The 17976-nt window shown below is 35.5% G+C and overlaps 1 protein-coding gene across 1 annotated transcript; it reads right to left on the reverse strand.

The window, feature by feature from the left end:
* Positions 1-8850: 8850 nt before the first annotated feature.
* On the reverse strand, positions 8851-9960 carry LOC145042819 (DUF1677 family protein (DUF1677)). Its single transcript, XM_078991300.1, has 2 exons — positions 9599-9960; positions 8851-9517 (listed from the first exon to the last, which is right to left on the reverse strand). Exon 2 carries the CDS (start codon positions 9513-9515, stop codon positions 9012-9014), a length of 504 nt encoding a protein of 167 aa, XP_078847426.1. The 5' UTR covers positions 9516-9517; positions 9599-9960; the 3' UTR covers positions 8851-9011.
* Between the last annotated feature and the right edge of the window lie 8016 nt (positions 9961-17976).

Raw genomic sequence — 17976 nt, forward strand, 5'->3', positions numbered from 1 at the left:
AGGTTTTCGGGTCTAGCGGAGCGGGAGTGTTCAGGACATATAGGAGGCGATGAGATTTGGTAGACAAAAATGATGTTGGGCTTGATGGGTAGTGGCGATGATGCATGGAGTGATCTTGATGATTATTTGAAGACTTGGAGAGAAATAAACTTTAAATTTGCAAGATGTGGGGGAATATTCAAGCGTACGTAAATTATTAATCGGGCGAATTCACGAGCTTTGGAGGATTTGGAGAGGTCAATTTGGGCTTAAAATGAAGAAAAACTTGAAGAAAATGGGCTAGGAGGTGATTGGATTCGATCTGGGCCAAGTGGGCTAAGCTATGGAGGCCCAAAACCTCAAAGATGCTACATCCAGGGACCACCCGCGCAACCCACCCGCGCAAGAGCACGCGGGTCGCGCAACCTCCTGCAGGGGCAATTTCGGAAATTCTTCTTTTGAGCTATTTGAGGAAGGTTGGTGCCCATCTTTTGCATACTCTTGGACACCCGATTTTTGAAGATTCTCTCTGGAGTTTTGGAGACTTTTGAAGGCCAAGAACCCTTGAAGAACATCATATTTTTACCTCTTGATTCTTGCTTAATGTTTGGTACAAATTTCTCTAACTTTGTTTCTTTGGGTTTAGCCATGCTTGGCTAAGCTAATCTTGGTTGACTTTTGGTTAATCCTTTGAACTTTTGTTGAATGTTGAAGAATCCATGAACATGTTCTTGAATCTTTATTGAAATGTTTTGTGTTTTAACATCTTATCATTACTTGTATGTTTTAGTTCATGAGTTTAAATGTGTTTGTGGTGATTAGTTGGCTAATTTCTTGATTAAGTAAAGGATCCTCAAATTAGCAAGCAACAAATGATTTTTGTGTTGTTTTTGCTTCACACAATCATAAAAACATTTCCTCCAACATGGTGGTGAAAGCATTTGACCCCTCTTGGATTTGGTGACTTTTTGGTTCTTAATGCTAGTTGACTTTCACTAATTACATGCTATTTGGAATTAGTGACTTTGACTAAGGAAATTGTTATGAGCTTCTCTAGCCATTTCAACAATTAAGAAAAGTCTAGGTAATCTCAAGCTCCTTGGATTACTATAGCCAAATTGAGGATTTAAAACAAGTATTGCACCATTGAATTCTAATGATATGTTCATCAAAAGTCAAAGTGAGAAAACTTTAAGTCAACCATCTTTCCCTTATTGATTTTACATCAAATTCTTATTTTTGTTGCAATTGTCTATTTAAATCATAGTTAATTCTAGTTTGTTTCAAGTATTTCAAAACATCAAAACCCCCATTTTTAATTTATTGTCATATTCCAAGTATTTTACAAAGAGATTTTTCATAGAGTTATCAAATTGAACCAGTCTCCGTGGATTCGATCCCTTTACCACTATACACTATTTTAGTGTGTAATAATTAGGGTTATTATTTGTGTTGGCCTCGACAACCACCAGATAAACATATAATTAAGATAAAATTCGGGTTTTAACTTCATAAAACAATTTAAGCATCAAATCCAAGTCAAAATAGCAGCTAAATCCCGAAACACCCTCTGCCTGACGCACTGACTCGCCGAGTCAGACCTGGACTTGCCGAGTAGGGCCAACTCGCCGAGTCCAGATACTGACTCGCCGAGTTGAGTCGGGCAGAGGCCAAAAACTCGTTTTTCAGCAAACAAAACAGTTAAGCATCACATACAATTGAAACCAATCAAGGCTCTGATACCACTGATGGGTTTTAGGCATAAGAACAATCCTATGTGCTCATACAAACCCTAATGCTTGGATCTAGGTTTCTCTATTCTACATGCTTTGAATCCAAGACTACAAACTTAGATCTAACATATTATAAACTAAATTAGGGTTTATGGAATTACCTTTGATTGTTATATAGCAATAACAATCAATTCCCTGCTTGGATTGGCTTCAAAAGCTCAGTGCCTCAAGTGCTGCACCTCTAATGGAGTCACAAACACCATATGCAACTTGGATGAAGCGGAGAAGAAAAGAGGCTGCCCAAAAACGACTAGAAACCCTAGAGAATCAATTTTCCACGTTTTTGGAGCCTAAGGGGTACTTTATATACTTGTGTGGGCTGCTAGGGTTCCAGTCAAAACCCTAATGGACAGCTTAAACTCTAAGCAGCCCATAGAACCTTCTGGATAAGGCTATGGACGAAAATATGATGGGCTCCCTTCATAATTTCGTTCACCCCTTATTCCTTTAGCATTCCTTGGCCCAATAACTCAATTATCCAATAATTGCAGTCCAGTCCCCTAAATTTAATTAATCTCTTTTAGCCACAAAATTAATTCTTAATTAATTCTTGACTAATATTAATTAAACAATATGATTTCTCCTTTAATATATTATACTCATAATATATTAATAAATCATATTTAAACCTTTCTCTCCTTAAATCATCCTACATATTGCTATGGTGAAGGCAACCCAAAAGGACCATGCTCATAATCGGGTCAAGTACATACCAAAATAGTTATGGACTTAGACACTAATCCAACACTTGTAACATCCCAAAAATCATAAGTAAAAATTTCATTTTAAGTCAACCAAAATCATCTAATATTCATATCAAACCATTAGAAGTAAGAAAATGTGGAATAGTTATTAGAGTACAATCCTATAATCATAAAAAAAATGTTGGACACTAATGGATGTGGTGTAATCTGGCCAAACCCTTCCATTTTGAACTGAAAGTACCTAAAACATAAAATTGAAACATAAGAACAAAGCTTAGTGATTTCCCTAAATATCATATATCATACATCATACATAAATATCATGCGAAAGCAAGTACGGGTCTATTTCACACATGATGGTTGATTTCCTTTCGACTCTATGATTCCTTTCCGACTCCATGAGTCTCTTCTGACTCACCGAGTCTCTTCCACCTCGCCGAGTCTCTTCCGCCTCTTTGAGTCCCTTCTGACTCCTTCGGTATCTTTCAAATGGTATGGGTCTATTTCACCCTCTACAACTAAGCATACAGTCATACTAGCATGAGTCACGAAAGACATCAAGCACATACAAGCATATTAGTAAGCATCACAAAGAACACTACTATCCTACAACATCATCTAGTGGGCTAGCATTAGTGCCTTCGATCCACAAGTACAGTGAGGAGACTCGCCTCAATCTAAAGATAAACAAATCACACTCTCAAGATATTGCTACCACGACTCCTCACACTGAACATATCCAAAATTAACCCAAATAAATAATCAAAGTAATAAACCATAATAAATGATCTGGATTATAATCTAACATGCTAAGGGTAAAAGACCATTTTACCGTTCTCTTAATTCATCCATCTAACCATAGCCCAAACCCATAAAACCTAAGGCCCAAAAAATGGCTCAAATGACCTTTTCGTGAGTACGCCAAGTGTACCACCCGATTACGCCGAGCATAAAAGCCTTAACAATATAGGAACTCAAGGTTGAATACATTACACTTAGCGTGCCTAGAGGTTACACCCAACGTACTCTCCTAAAGCCCAAAATCCATATTAAGCACTTAATACCTAGAGTCAAAACGTCCAATTTACAGATTTAGTTCTTGGGAATGTCTCAACTAATAAATTCATCAACTTGATGCCTCTACTTGGCTCAAAGAAGTCCAAAAACCAATCTCTAACCTTTTACCTTCATATGATAAACATCAACTCATGTGCGGATGAACCAATGTCAAGAAGATAAGAACATTTATGTATTAAGGACCTCAGAAACATCAAGAAATGATAACCTACGCCTCTAGAATAGCTTTTACTCACATAAATCAACCCATAGGACCAAAATATACCAAAAAACCTCAGCTAACTAGATCTAAGAAATGAATCGTCAAGGTTGGGACTTTATACCTCCAGAAGGATGATCAGGATGTACAAGGTTTGGCATAACAAGCTTCAAACCAAACAATGCTTCTCCAATGAGCTCCTCCTTCTTCAATATGTACCAAAAACAAACCAAATAACTTAAAAGGCTAAATAATCTCTCAAATGGGGCTAGGGTTTCAAGGGGACTGTTTTGGGATAAAGGTGGCTGGTGATGAGAGAGGCCTTGAGGTCATAAGGTGTTTAAATAGGGTCTAACACCTAAAATTTAAGGTTTTTCATTCTACATGAGTACAATAAGCATACTCATATGTGCGGTCAACATACGAGATGGAATCTGTGATTAATTTAAATGAGTTATGCCAAGCGTAACTATCCATTATGCTTAGCGTAATGGCCTTTTCTGCAATAAACAATTATTTAAAACTTGCCAAGTTTACTTAGAACCGTGCGTTACACATGAAATCAACAACTATAAACCAAAGCTTAGAGAGTTCCACCAAAATACCCCACACATGTAACATCTTGTTTTGAGGTACTTTCATTGTTGACCCTTATATTAAGATTTGTTGTATTTTGGTCCCTAAGTAAAAGAACGAGTGAAATAGGACCCATAGTGTCACTTTGGTAAATTTGGACTTTTGGGAGTACGCTAAGTATAATATGGTCCGCCTTAGTACGTTGGGCGTACACCTCGTACACAGGGTGTACGTGAAGATCATGCAAACAAATTTTTTTAGGTTTTGGCTCATATTTAAACCTCATTATAGCCTCACATCTCATTCTTACTTAGCATCCTTCTGTGAAATCGACCCCCAAGAAAACTTAAGAGAAAAAATCATTTAGGAGCCTTTAGATTGTTAAGAAGTATTCTTGAAGAAAAAAGAAGGTGGTGAGAAGAACTTGGAGCTTTAGAGTACTTTGGATCTGGGATTTCCTTCTTATTTGCAACCCCCAGGAGGTATAAAGCTTACAACTTTACCACTCCATCTTATAGATCTAGAATTTTGTTATTTTAAGACACTTTTTGGTCCCAAAATGGTGATTCTTGAGCATGACATCTTCTTGACCCATTAAGCCATCCTTTCAGACCTTAGGAAGGGTCTTGAGTCAAAAAAAATGGGGTATTAATGGTTGGTTTAGCTCCATGCATTCTTTAGAAGGTCCTAATGTACTAAGATGTTGAGTTTAGCACTTAATGGACATGCAAAGTCAGAAACTTGGAAACTTTATGACTCTTGAGGATGATTTATCCTTGGATCTGAAGGTTGGACGTAAGAGCTTAATGCATCAAGCTCTTAATGAAGTTTTGAGAAGTATGGGCGTACACCCTACGTAACTTGAGTATGATATGTGTACGTGCTCAACTCTCTCGTTTGCGGTTAAGATTTTAGCATGCCTCATGTACCTTTGGAGTATGCCATGCGTATGCATTCTGTGTGGACTAGGCTAAGTTTACTCGGCTAGGTTGAGTCGGTTGGGTTAACTCAGTTGACTTGTTGATTTTGACCAGTTTGACTCTGATGGTGACTAAGGTTGACCTAGTTTAACTTAAGGGTATTTTGGATTGTGGTTGAGAATTGGTCCTTTGGATGAATAAGTGATGGTTAGAGCTGAGATTTGGATTCGGGACTTCATCAACTATCGTTCAAACTGTGAGGTGAGTCTTCCTCACTATACTTACGAGTCAAAGGAAGCAAGGCTGACCCACTGGATCGATATCCTGGTTTACTATATGTTGCTATGGTGTAGTGAACTTTAGATCTGCTTGTTTATTTGCTGGTTGATTATATGTTTATCTGTTATGTATATGACGACATATTTGAGATATGGTTGAGGCTTTACTGCTTTGTGTGTGGGCCAACAGACCGAGGGGATTCCAACCCAATGGTTGATTGGGCCCGAGGGTATTCCATCCCAAGGATGACTGGACCCGTTGTATATTGGTATTCCAACCTAGGATATTCCATCCTAAGGATGATTGGACCTGGAGGTTGAATAGGCATGGGGTATTCCAACTCGATGGTTGATTGGACCAGACATGTTGTTGTATATGTTATATGTTTGTGTGTTGGTACTTTGGGGGAACTCACTAAGCTTTTTCTTACGATTTTAGTTTGTTGTTTCAGGTACTTCTTATGATCGTGGGAAGGCGAAGGCTTGACCGTACACATCGTCTGTTTATGGCTTTATGATTTTGGGATACTCTAATATGGATAAACAATTTGAAAAAAATGATTTTGTAAACATTTTATGATTATGAGTTGTTTTTAAAAGTTTAAATTTGTTGTGATTTTTGAGTCGTTATAGTAGAATGATATATATATATATATATATATATATATATATATATATATATATATATATATATACACACACACACACACAATGCATGCATATTGGGCCTATAACATAATACAGGACCGCTCCTAGGCCTACAACACAAGACTAGGCCGTCTACAAGCCTACAGCATAAAACTGGGCTGCTCGCGAGCGTACAACATAAAGTTAGAATGCTCTCCGATTTGTTGGCCTACTACACAAAGCAATACCTCCTCAACCCAACCACATTATGTAGACATATGCAAACAATAATCAATAACCAGCAGCTACAAGTAATCACATAGATCTACCAATCCAACATATCACTATAGCATAGCAACATCCTATACACAAGGATACAAAACACAATCGGGTGGCCCGATATTGGTGCATTTGATCCACAAGTACATTGAGAAAAACCACCTTGCAGTCAAGAAGATAACAGTACTGATCATAAATCCAATAATCAACACTAAAGGTCACCTATATAGCAAACAAAGACTAAATCTCAAACCACAGCCCCAAAACCCTAAATTTGACCTAAAGTCAAATATGGTCAAAAACTCAATGGTCAAAGTCAACCATCGGTCGCCACAATGTGGATAAAGTTATGCCACATCGTAGGGATAACATGACAAAATAGACGAGGATTTACCAAATCGCCACGACATGGCGACTAAGCCTCCATATCGTGGGAACTGTTCATACCAACTTAATCTATTAAGCTCTTAATCCTTTTCGCCACTCATCCAAACTTTCAAGAATGCTTCCATACTCCTAAAAGATCATAAATATCATAGTTTTATACACATGCATGTCCAACACATTCTTGAGCTCAAGTTAGGTTAAAATGGGGTAAAATGGGGCAACATCTCATGCAAGAGTTCAAAACTATATCAAACTCCAAATCCATCACTTCCAACTATAAACGTAATATGGGGATCCATAAAGTTGACAACTTTATGGAACCCCAACACTCCAACTAGCCTAAACATGAAGAAAAGCACAAGAAATCCTAGATCTAAGCACATAGAGTCATAATGTTTGGAACGTGAGGACTTACAAGAGTCCTAAAAATGTGCACAAAGAGGATGGGGATGGTTTCTTGCTGAAACAATAGCGGATAGGGTTTGCTTTAGAGGATGAGGGAGAGTGTTAGAGGCTAAGGGTGGGCAACCATAGCAATCACATCCCTCAAATAGGGGTACAAACACCAAAATCAGTGTTTGTAATTAAACGGATGTCACGACATGGTGAATAGTCTGCCACGTCGTGCAACTCACTTAACCTTCACATATTCTTTGGTCAAGGCCACATCATGTGAACTTATTAGCCACACCGTGGCTACTAAAAATCCAAAACTTAAATAATAAAACTTTTAAGAGGGATATACCAAAAACTTGATGTTATAGTGTTGCTATGATAATATGATTTATCATGTTTAACAACACAAGTTTGGTTTATGAACTCTCGAAGAATCCAAATGAATTAGAATCTCAAGAGTTCGTATCCATTAAATGTTTGATTTCCAAACCAATGACACTTGTATGGATACATTCAAAATCCATGTTTTGAGGGATTTTATCATTCCTAGAAGTGGGATGTAAGAGTTGTAATTCATTCTTCTTCTTCTTCTTTTTTTTTTTTTTTTTTTTTTTTTTTTTTTTTTTTTGAAAAACTAGATTGTCCTAATAAATCCACAAATAGACAAATATATTCTTCCGTTTAACACAATTCACACTTCGACTTCATTGATTCATATAAAAACCAAACACATGACAACTTATACCGGATTTGGATGTAGTTCGTTTATATTGATTTAACAGATTTCATTTCAAAAAAAGCATTATCTTAATCACATGTATTGAAAAGGTTATGTATTTTAATTTTTTTTTAATCATTTACTTATGCAAACAGGATTCTAACACGAATTTTATGGCTAAATAGTCACTTCACGTCACTAGTTTGAGTTTGAAATTACAATCTTACCCCTCCCAAGTTGTACAATCTAATAAGGTACGCTTCAACATTTTACCTCTTTTACCTCTATGAAAATGGTACGATCAATAATTGTACAATAAACAAAGCATTCCAAATCGACATCATTTCACACGATACTTTTCACATTACCTTTTGGTTTTACGGTTTTACGGAACTTTATTGTTGTTTTGTCTTTTACATAAATATAGGATACGGATTCACAATGCATATCACAAGCTCTTTTTATAATTATATTTACATGCTTTTCACATATTAGAATACATGTTCTATTAAAGGCAGTAGGAAATAGGCATCTCAATACGACTTATTGTATTGTCTTTCTATCACTTTTTGTGATAGGTAACTAGCTTGCGGCTAGAAAGACCAAAGTGAGAATCTCTTGTTGTAGCAAAACTTATGCCCACAAAAGCCAAAAAGATTATTCTCATGTCAAACACCTTCAAGATACTTGCATTATTAGTGTACAATTGAGTTTATTAGTTTTGATTTGATGAAATGACTAATGATTTGTTTATTCATTTCACACTAAATTTTTGTTTCGGTGTGTATTGATTTATGACACTTTTTTAACCGACGAAGTTTGGTATAATTTGAATTGATGGAAGTTTTCTTGAAATGATTGATGGGTTTGACAATTTGATGAAAATTGAAATGGAAGTTGTTTGTAGGAAAATGATATCAAGATGAAAACAGGGTTGTTTACTAGTAATTATAATGAGTTTAGATACAATAACTGTCTCATCTAAATTAAGCATCTAGTTTTCCCAAATCCGTTTTGGAGGATCAAGGAATCAAACTTACAATTGTTCATCGCCATTTTTGTTCTTCTGTGTTGTTCATCATTCTTCTGGTACTTCCAGTTCATCATACGGAGATGAATCAACAACAGCAAGCGTTAGAGTCGGCATACAGCTCTCCGATCGAGCAAGTGCGCCGGCGCCGGTGTTCTTCGTCGGACTACTAGGCATAGACCTCAAGGATCTAGGTGAATCCAAACTTCGCCGGAGAATCTGTCTCATGGCAGCGATTAAATGAACCGCCGGATTAGGCGGCGGACCAGATGACTTTGACGCCCTACAAAACGCCATGTGACGCGTCATCGCTTCCTCGGTGGTGATCAGCCGTTCGCTTCTCACTATTTCGTCTTTCACCGCCTCTCCACATAAACCGCAGATCCATTTCCCTTGATATCTTTCTCGAATTCTCTCCATGTACGCCGGCGTACACTCCTCCGTCAATCCACAACAATCGCACTCAGCAAACTCTACTTCCATCGTCGGAGCATTCAGATTCGCCGCCACTGACTGTGATTCCGTCGCAGGCATCATCATCGTAGCAGACATTCCTAACATAATATTTACAGATACTATTAGCAACATTAACCAAAATCACAATCAAATTCCACTAACAAACCAAATCAACTTACCAGAAGAAGCAGATAAGTCCGATAAGCTAGCAATTTCCTCCAGTCTCCAGATATAAACACACTTGCATATATATTTACGCAAACACTAACAGCAAGAAAAATTCTTGGTGAAGACGAAAATTATCGTCGATTATCTCTCCTTTTCCCACTCTCCTTCTTCAACCTTGGATTTTTCAGGAAAAATGAGGAAAAATCTGAAAGACATTTCAGATTGCGCTCTTGCGCCTCACGACAACAATCAAAATCTAGATTAAACAATCCCAATCTGAACCTCTGAATCAAAATCAACCTGAAAACAGGGGAGTTTATTAGAGCGAGAGAGATGAGAGAGAAAGAGAGAAATGGAGGGGAAGAGTAGGGTGGACAAAAGGGAGGATGAGAGAGAAATTTATTTATGATTTTGTAGAGGGGTGTAAATTGAAAAATACTCAATCATTAGGGGGCATATTCCACTTGGAAAATGGGAATAGAATAATTTCCACGTCAATAATGGGTGCTGTCAAGTAGCCTTGTATAATACTAAAAAATTGCCAGCTGGATATTATCGCCGCTAGGGGTATGTTCGTAATTTTATTAAAATATTGTTCGTTAAGGGAGATTTCCTTCTATACTGGTTACCTAATCACCACTCATTTGTTGCCACATGGACGTGGCCAACGTGTACATCCAATTATCCTGATCAGCATGAGAACCATTCCATGTTATTTTAGTGCAAATTCTAGGAAATTATGTTGTGATTTCGCATTAATATGATTATTTTTAAGTCATCATTTATTATGTTTTTAAAATATTCGATTGCTTTAATAAGTTTCCATTTTTAATTGCAATTTGAATACATTTCCTTTTTTTGTTCATAAGCAATAATTAATTATCAAATCGTTGCCTTATTTTTTATGTTGAGCTTGTTGTGTACGTTTTATCAATAAAGATTTGATAGATTTATATTATTTATAGTAAAACCACAAGATACAACTATTTAAGTGGATTTGACGGAATTTTAGTTTCGTAGAAAGTTGATTGTATGTTATAATAAAACTTAATTTGGATCATAATCAATAATTAGTTTGATTCGACTAAACTTTATCGTAATCAATAAAAGATTTTCTGTAGTATAATATGTAATGTAGTTATCCATTTTTTTTCCGATTATGTACTTATGGTTGTGAATAGTGGGATATCGAACATGATCTTTTGTTTTTTTATATTTGTTTTCGGTATGATTGGTTTTATCTGTATATATTTATAGTTGAAATACATTTTGATAAAACATTATTTTTCGAAGGGTATCCTAATTCCGAAGAGCCCGTGAAGCATCTTCTTGAAATGCATGTCTATTTGTGAAAACATGTTTTTTATGTCAATATTTTGGAAAATACACCCAAAATATGTCTATTTGAACCAAAATATCAATATCTATTTATGTTATGTTATATTCTATAAGTTATTTTTACCAAACGTTATTAATTTATAAGTTAGCTTATCAACTATAAATTAGCTTATTAGCTAAAAATTAAATTTTGCCAATAAAGATGGAAGTTGGTTGCTAGAATCAAGCACAAAAAAAATCAAGCTGGGCTGATTCTTGTATGGGAGGGGAAAAGAGATGTGAGCATCCTTAAGAGCATCAAATCAAATCGGTTTTAGGTAAAGAAATCAAACATGTAGTTATTCTTGAAGAAAATTAATTAGGCCTTGAGATACTTGAAGCAAGAGTATAAGATTCCATGACATTCGGTAAAGCAACAATCATATTGTTCATTACCAATCTTGAACAAAATAGTTGGAGCCCTAAAGCCTTAAAAGCAAGTATTCATACATTTCGCTAGAATTAGCAATATGTGCATCATTGTAAAAAATAAAACGCAAGTGGTGAAATTGTTTAACGCTTTCACCACTCATTAAATCTTCATAACAATTTTCACTAAGTAGTATCCATGTTTCACATTTTTCCTACACCGGGACAAAATATACCGTGGATGAATTTCTTTAACATCCTTTGTAAGATCACACCTTATGATCTGATGAATCAAACACTCTACACGGTCATCAACGTCAGTGTATACTCTACAACCAACGCCAACGTATAAAGCTTATCAGTGTTAGCGCTTAGTATACTTATTCTATGTAATCTTTTGTATATTAGGTAATGATATAGATAAGTACAAAATAAATAGCAGATCAGGTATCTTTGTTATGAAAATCGGTTCTTAGTATAGATATGATACAATCCCTTAAATCATGGGATTCACATGTATAAATTAGTATATAATCTATATTAGGGTAAACCCTAATGCAGAGTTAGATAGTTTGGCTTTGTGTCAACCGTCTTTGTGACAACCCATCTTTTTGGTGAAGACAAAACCCTTTCTTGGTGAAAGAACAATTTGGAGAACTCTATGTGTTATTTACTTTTTGTTATTTCTTTCTCTTTAATTAGTTTACTTTCGTTCTTTATACTTCAAGTGTATCTGATCGATACAAACCTTCAATTGGTATCAGAGCAGGTTTTTTATACACTCAAATAATTATGTCGACCTCCTTTACTCCCAAATCAACTGTCTGCAACAAGATTCTTTCATTTGATAAACAAAACTTCTTTACCTGGAAATCAAAGGCCATGGAAGCTCTCAAGTTCAAGGACTTTGATATGCTCGATGATATCAACAAAGGTCATATCGCTGCTATGCATAGATTATCCAATAATGATGCATCGGGTAGTAAGGTGAAAGGGAAATATGTTCCCGAATATAGCAAGGAAGAGAAAAGGATTTTGAATCTCGATGTAAAGGCGAGAACTGCTATTGGAAACTCACTCCCTTTTTATGTCTATCGTTTGGTTCACGCAGACCGCTCAAGAGATGATGATTTCTCTATCATATACGTTTGAAAAGAAAACTCCTCAGATGATGAAGGTAAGTGTCTCATGGCTGAGATCGTTGAATCTCACGATGACACTTCAAATGACAATGATGGGATTCTTGACACTGATCCTTCTCAAGTCGCTCTAGACTCTAAGACAGAATGGAACACTACATCAGTGTATAAGGTAAAAAAATCTTGTTAACTATTCTCCTGTAGAAAACGTCAAAAAGATAACATGATTGCTCACTTACGTTTTGATTTATTAGTCTCAAATAAATAAAAATCGTATCTTCGATTTGAGGTAAAGAAGCTAAAAGAAAAGACTATTGGTGTTGAAAAATCTCTTTCTACATTAAAAAAAGGAAAATACCTGCATCTCACTGACTAATAATTATCTTCACACTGAAAAAGAAAAAGTTGTTGATCATGCTAAATGCATTCAAAACATTTTGAAAAACTGGGCCTCTTCTCACTTCAATGTCACAAGAATTATAAATGTTCATATCCCCAATCAGTGTGAGAAAATTCTTGGAGGTGATATAGAAGGTGCAGTTTCCTTAATCAAAGTTGTTGAAACTAAACAAACCTTCTATAAAGCTGACGTATTGAAAGAAGATTTTAAGAGTAGATTTGTGACTTTGTATTTTATAAATCAAATTTTAATTAATACTCACTGCTCTATTGATTCTAATGATATTACCAAATATGTTTCTAAATTATCTGATGTTGATCCTTCTCACCAACCTTCTCATTGTGAGTATGTTCCTCCTCTGCTAAGACTTTGCTAAAGTTTCCTATATATAATGGTGAAGTTCATTCTGTAAACGAAAATCCTTAGAATGTTTCCTCAGTGCTCAATTATCAATTCTGGACCTAAAGATCAATCAAAGTCTTCTACCTCAAATGACTCTTCAATGCATCATAAGCCTCACGACAAGGTAGCATATGAGCATACCATCGATGACACTCCTTATTCCAGAACTAAAACAAGAAATATTAAGTCAAATAATCAAATTTCTTCAGACTCTTCATTTTAAAAGAAATCAAAACCTAATACTAAAGGAAAGAATCCATGAATTAAAGTTTGTTATCGATGTGGTGATGCTTCTCACAAAGTCAACAATTGCATCTTTGAAAAGAATTATGTTTATGTTGATAAAATCATGACTCGCAATGACAAATCGATCAAAACGGGAAACTCGTTGGACGGTCTCCCTAATGATTGTTATAATATATTTTTCTTGAGTGACCCATTGCATGTGGGTCAATATATATATATATATATATATATATATATATATATATATATATTGTGTGTGTGTGTCTATATATATATATATATATATATATATATATATATATATATATATATATATATATGTACCCTTTTTTCAGTGTCAGGGCTTATTGTATATTTTGGTTTCAAGGTAAAGAGCATATTTGTTATTTAGAAAGTGGTTGCTCAAGACATATGATTGGATTCAAGTCACTTCTGGAAAGACTTCATAAAGAAGGATGACCTAATTGTTACGTATGGAGATAATAGCAAGGGAGTTAGAAAGGGATATGGATCCATCAACTGTAATTATGTTGTTTTCAAGAATGTCTCTTATGTGAAAGGTCTTCAGCATAATCTCATTTAAATCAGCTAACTGTGTTATGTCGGCTATGAAGTTCTCTTTAACAAGAGAGAAGGAAAGGTTGTTGATTAAAGGAATGCAACTTTTCTTTCTGCAAATTGACAGAATGACATCTATGTTCTAGATATGTTTTTTGCTGCTAACTTTCTTCGTCGCTACTTCTTTTTTCGTGTTCAGTGTCATTTAAATTGGTTTTGGCATAAGAGATTATCGAATCTAAATTTTAAGAGCATATCAAAGATCTTATGGAATCAGCTTATAAGTGGAATTCACAAGACGTAGTTTCTCAAGGACAAGATCTATTTAACGTGTGAAAAGGGAAAGAAACCCATGTATTCCTTCAAACCAAAGTCCTACTCTACCATTATCAAACCTCATCATCTGCTTCACATGGATCTTTTTGGACTAGTTCTAGTTAAGTAAAGAGTTGGGAAGAAATAAACTTTTGTCATTGTGGATGAATTTTCAAGGTTTATGTGGGTAGTTTTTTAAGAAAGAAGAGTCATCCCACTGATGAAATCATTGCTCTCATCAAGCACTGGGAATTTCTTTACGGTCACAAAGTAAGGCAACTACATAGTAATTATGGGACTGAATTCTAAAACTCCTTTTTGGAAGACTTTTGCTCTAACTCAGGGATGTCTCAGAAATTCTCTACTGTTAGAACTCCCTAACAAAATGGTATTGTAGAGAGATGAAATATAATTCTCATTGAAGCAAGAAGAACTATGGTTGTTGAAGCTGGTCTTCCTCTGTCTTTTTGGTCTAAAGCTGTCAATACGTCGTGTTATACCCAAAATTGATCCATCATTGTTAAGCATCATGGGAAAACTGCTTATGAACTACTAAAAGGGAGGAAACCAGAAATATCCTATTTTCATGTGTTTGGATGTGCTTGTTACATCTTTAATCAAAGAAACCAACGTTAAAAGTTTGAAGCTAAAGCTTATTAAGGAGTATTTGTAGGTTACTCCAACATATACAAGGTCTTTAGGGTATTCAATCTTTCAAGGCAAACTGTTGAGGAAATAACCCATGTCACCTTTGATGAATTTTGATTCATTCATGATCAAGTTGATCACCCCTCATCAATTCTGAAAAAACTTACTTACAGTCCTTCAAACCCCATTCTTGAGTTCTTTCCATGCGATGTTGAGCCTATTGTACCAAATGTTGATCAATTAATTAGTTCATAAACTATCTCTGAAGATCAGGTTGCCATCCCTGAAGAAGCTAAACCATCAAATCAGGAAGACTCTACTCAAAGCAATACAAATGAAAGTTTAAATCCAAGAATTCTACGAGATCATCCTGAATCTTAAATCATTGGAGATGTAAATTCTATGAATCTCACCCGAAGCAGAGTTAGCAACAATTTATGCATGTTTGTCAACTTCTTCTCAATGATTGAACCAAAGATTGTCGCTGATACATTAAAATATGACTAGATCAAGGCTATACAGGAGGAGCTAAATGAATTTGGGCATCATTGTGTGTCGACTCTTGTTCCAAAACCTCAAGGGAAGACTATCTTGACACTCGCTATGTTTTTAGGAAAAAAATAGATAAGGATGGGATTGTGATAAGAAACAAAGCTAGACTTGTGGCTCAAGGTTTCTATTCGCTTGAAGGGTTAGACTATTATGAAGCATTTTCACTTGTTGCTAGACTTGAAGTAGTTCATTTTTTTCTTGCCATTGCTTCTTTGAAGAACTTCAATGCCTGTCAAATGGACGTCGAGAGTTCCTTTCTACATGGATATCTTCAAGAAGAAGTTTTTCTAAAGCAACCTCCAAGTTCGAAAATGAAGAGTTTCTGAATCATGTGTATCGTATTGATAAATTTATCTATGGTTTAAAGGAGGCTCTTAATGTTGGATAAGGTGTCTAAGTCCATAACTTATTTGGTATATACTTGACCCGACCGGCATGGTCCATTTGGGTTGCATCTCATCCAAACTATTATGGATAATTTTATGAGAGTTATACACATATGTTTATTAATATATTATGAGTTATAATATATTAATATGAAGTTACGTTATTTAATTAGTTTTAGTCTTAAATTAATTATGAATTAATTTAGAGATTAAAAGGAATACTAATTAAATTATGTGCTATTTGTTTTATATAGTGTGGGCTAATACTCATTTGTTAATGGGCCAGGCTTATGTGGAAGTCCATGGATGATCCATGGAGCTTTTAACCCATGGATCCTTGGAAAAGGAAAAGACATGGGTTATTAGGGTTTCACCCTAACCATGCACACTATATAAGCATGCTTATGGAGCATGAAATGGAGCCTAAGTGAAAACTAGTGATCTAGTGTGTGTGTGTGCATGTGTGTGGCCGAAAATACAAGAGTGTGTATACTCTCTCAAAGTTTTCCAAGAGTTTGTGGTGTTTGTGATTCCATTTGAGGCATTCACACTATTGGTGCTTGGCCCTCAAACTCCTAAGAACCCAACTCATCAAAAGGTATGTAATCTCTTCTAACTCTTTTATGTTGAAATGTTCCCCATGCCATGTTAGATAGGTTATAAACCTTGGAAAATTATTATTTTGCATGTATTTAGACAAACATAGATCCAAGGTTTATTAGGGTTGCATGCACACTTAGGAAGTGTTAGATTGCTCAAAACCCAACAGTGGTATCAGAGCCTAGGCTTGCTTGTTTGATACTTGATGCAAAATAGTGAAAAAAGTCGAAATCGTTGCTGTCTGCATGGTGGACTCGCCGAGTCCATTGGGGGGACTCGACGAGTCCAAGGCAAACTTCAACCTACTCGACGAGTCAGTTCATGCACTCGACGAGTAGGATCGAAAGAGTGCAGGTTCTCGACTTTTGCTGCTGGAAATGGACTAGAAACATTACCCTAAACTGTTTTGGTGTTATAAAACTTATTTTAGTTGGTGTAATGGTTGTTCTAATCCATTTACAATGGCATATATCAAAAATCCATGATTTTATGTGTTCATATAATTCTTGAATTTTTGATGATCATGTTCATGTTCTTATGAATTTAGAAAATGATAGGAATTATTTGCTGAATTATTTAGGATTAATTCTTTATCATTTATGTGTTTTAATGGAGTCCATAATTTTTCCTCAAGTTATGGATTACCAAAGGTCACTTTCATTTAACACACACTTAAAACACATAAGTTACATGAAAATGAAGAGTCTTCATTTTTATGAACCTTTAATTCATAAGTTATGAAATGAAGAGTTTTGCAAAGTTACAAAACTTGCCCTCAAGTTTTGGAATTTGTAAAGTTTCACACACTTTAATAAACTTTAATTCCAAACCTTAGAGTTTTAATAGTTAAAATTCAACCCTTATACTATTTATAACATTAATGGTTAATTATTATATATATGTATAAGAATAAGTCGTTTTACCATTAGTAGGCCTCATTCACGAAGCCGGTCTATAAGGTGGGTATAAGGTTGTTGCCTATAAAATGGCGACTTAATGGGTGTATACTCTCACCCACCGCTTGCTTGATCGGTGGAGGGTCGTTAGCCGAACGGGTAGAACAATGACTTTAAATCCTCATTAAAAGTATAATGAATATTATAAAATAACTAAACTCTTATAATTCCCAATCTTAGTTATTTTAGGAAAATGTGAACATGGTGCTAATCCATGGAATTCACACTTTGTACCTTACCAAGTCGTTGGTGGAGCGTGTGTGGTTAACCGGCACACTAACTAGGACTAGTAAGGATCACGAAGGGTAACTTAATGTTTGTCATAGATCAATGGAGCGTGTGTGGTTAACCGGCACATTGATTAGGTGATAATATTAGGAGTACCAAGTGAATTAGCATGGTTATTCACACCTTGTTTTGTGATCCTCGGCATCCCAGTCA

This window comes from Lactuca saligna, chromosome 4 (assembly GCF_052625555.1).
Source record: "Lactuca saligna cultivar CGN05327 chromosome 4, ASM5262555v1, whole genome shotgun sequence".
Lineage (NCBI taxonomy): Eukaryota > Viridiplantae > Streptophyta > Magnoliopsida > Asterales > Asteraceae > Lactuca > Lactuca saligna.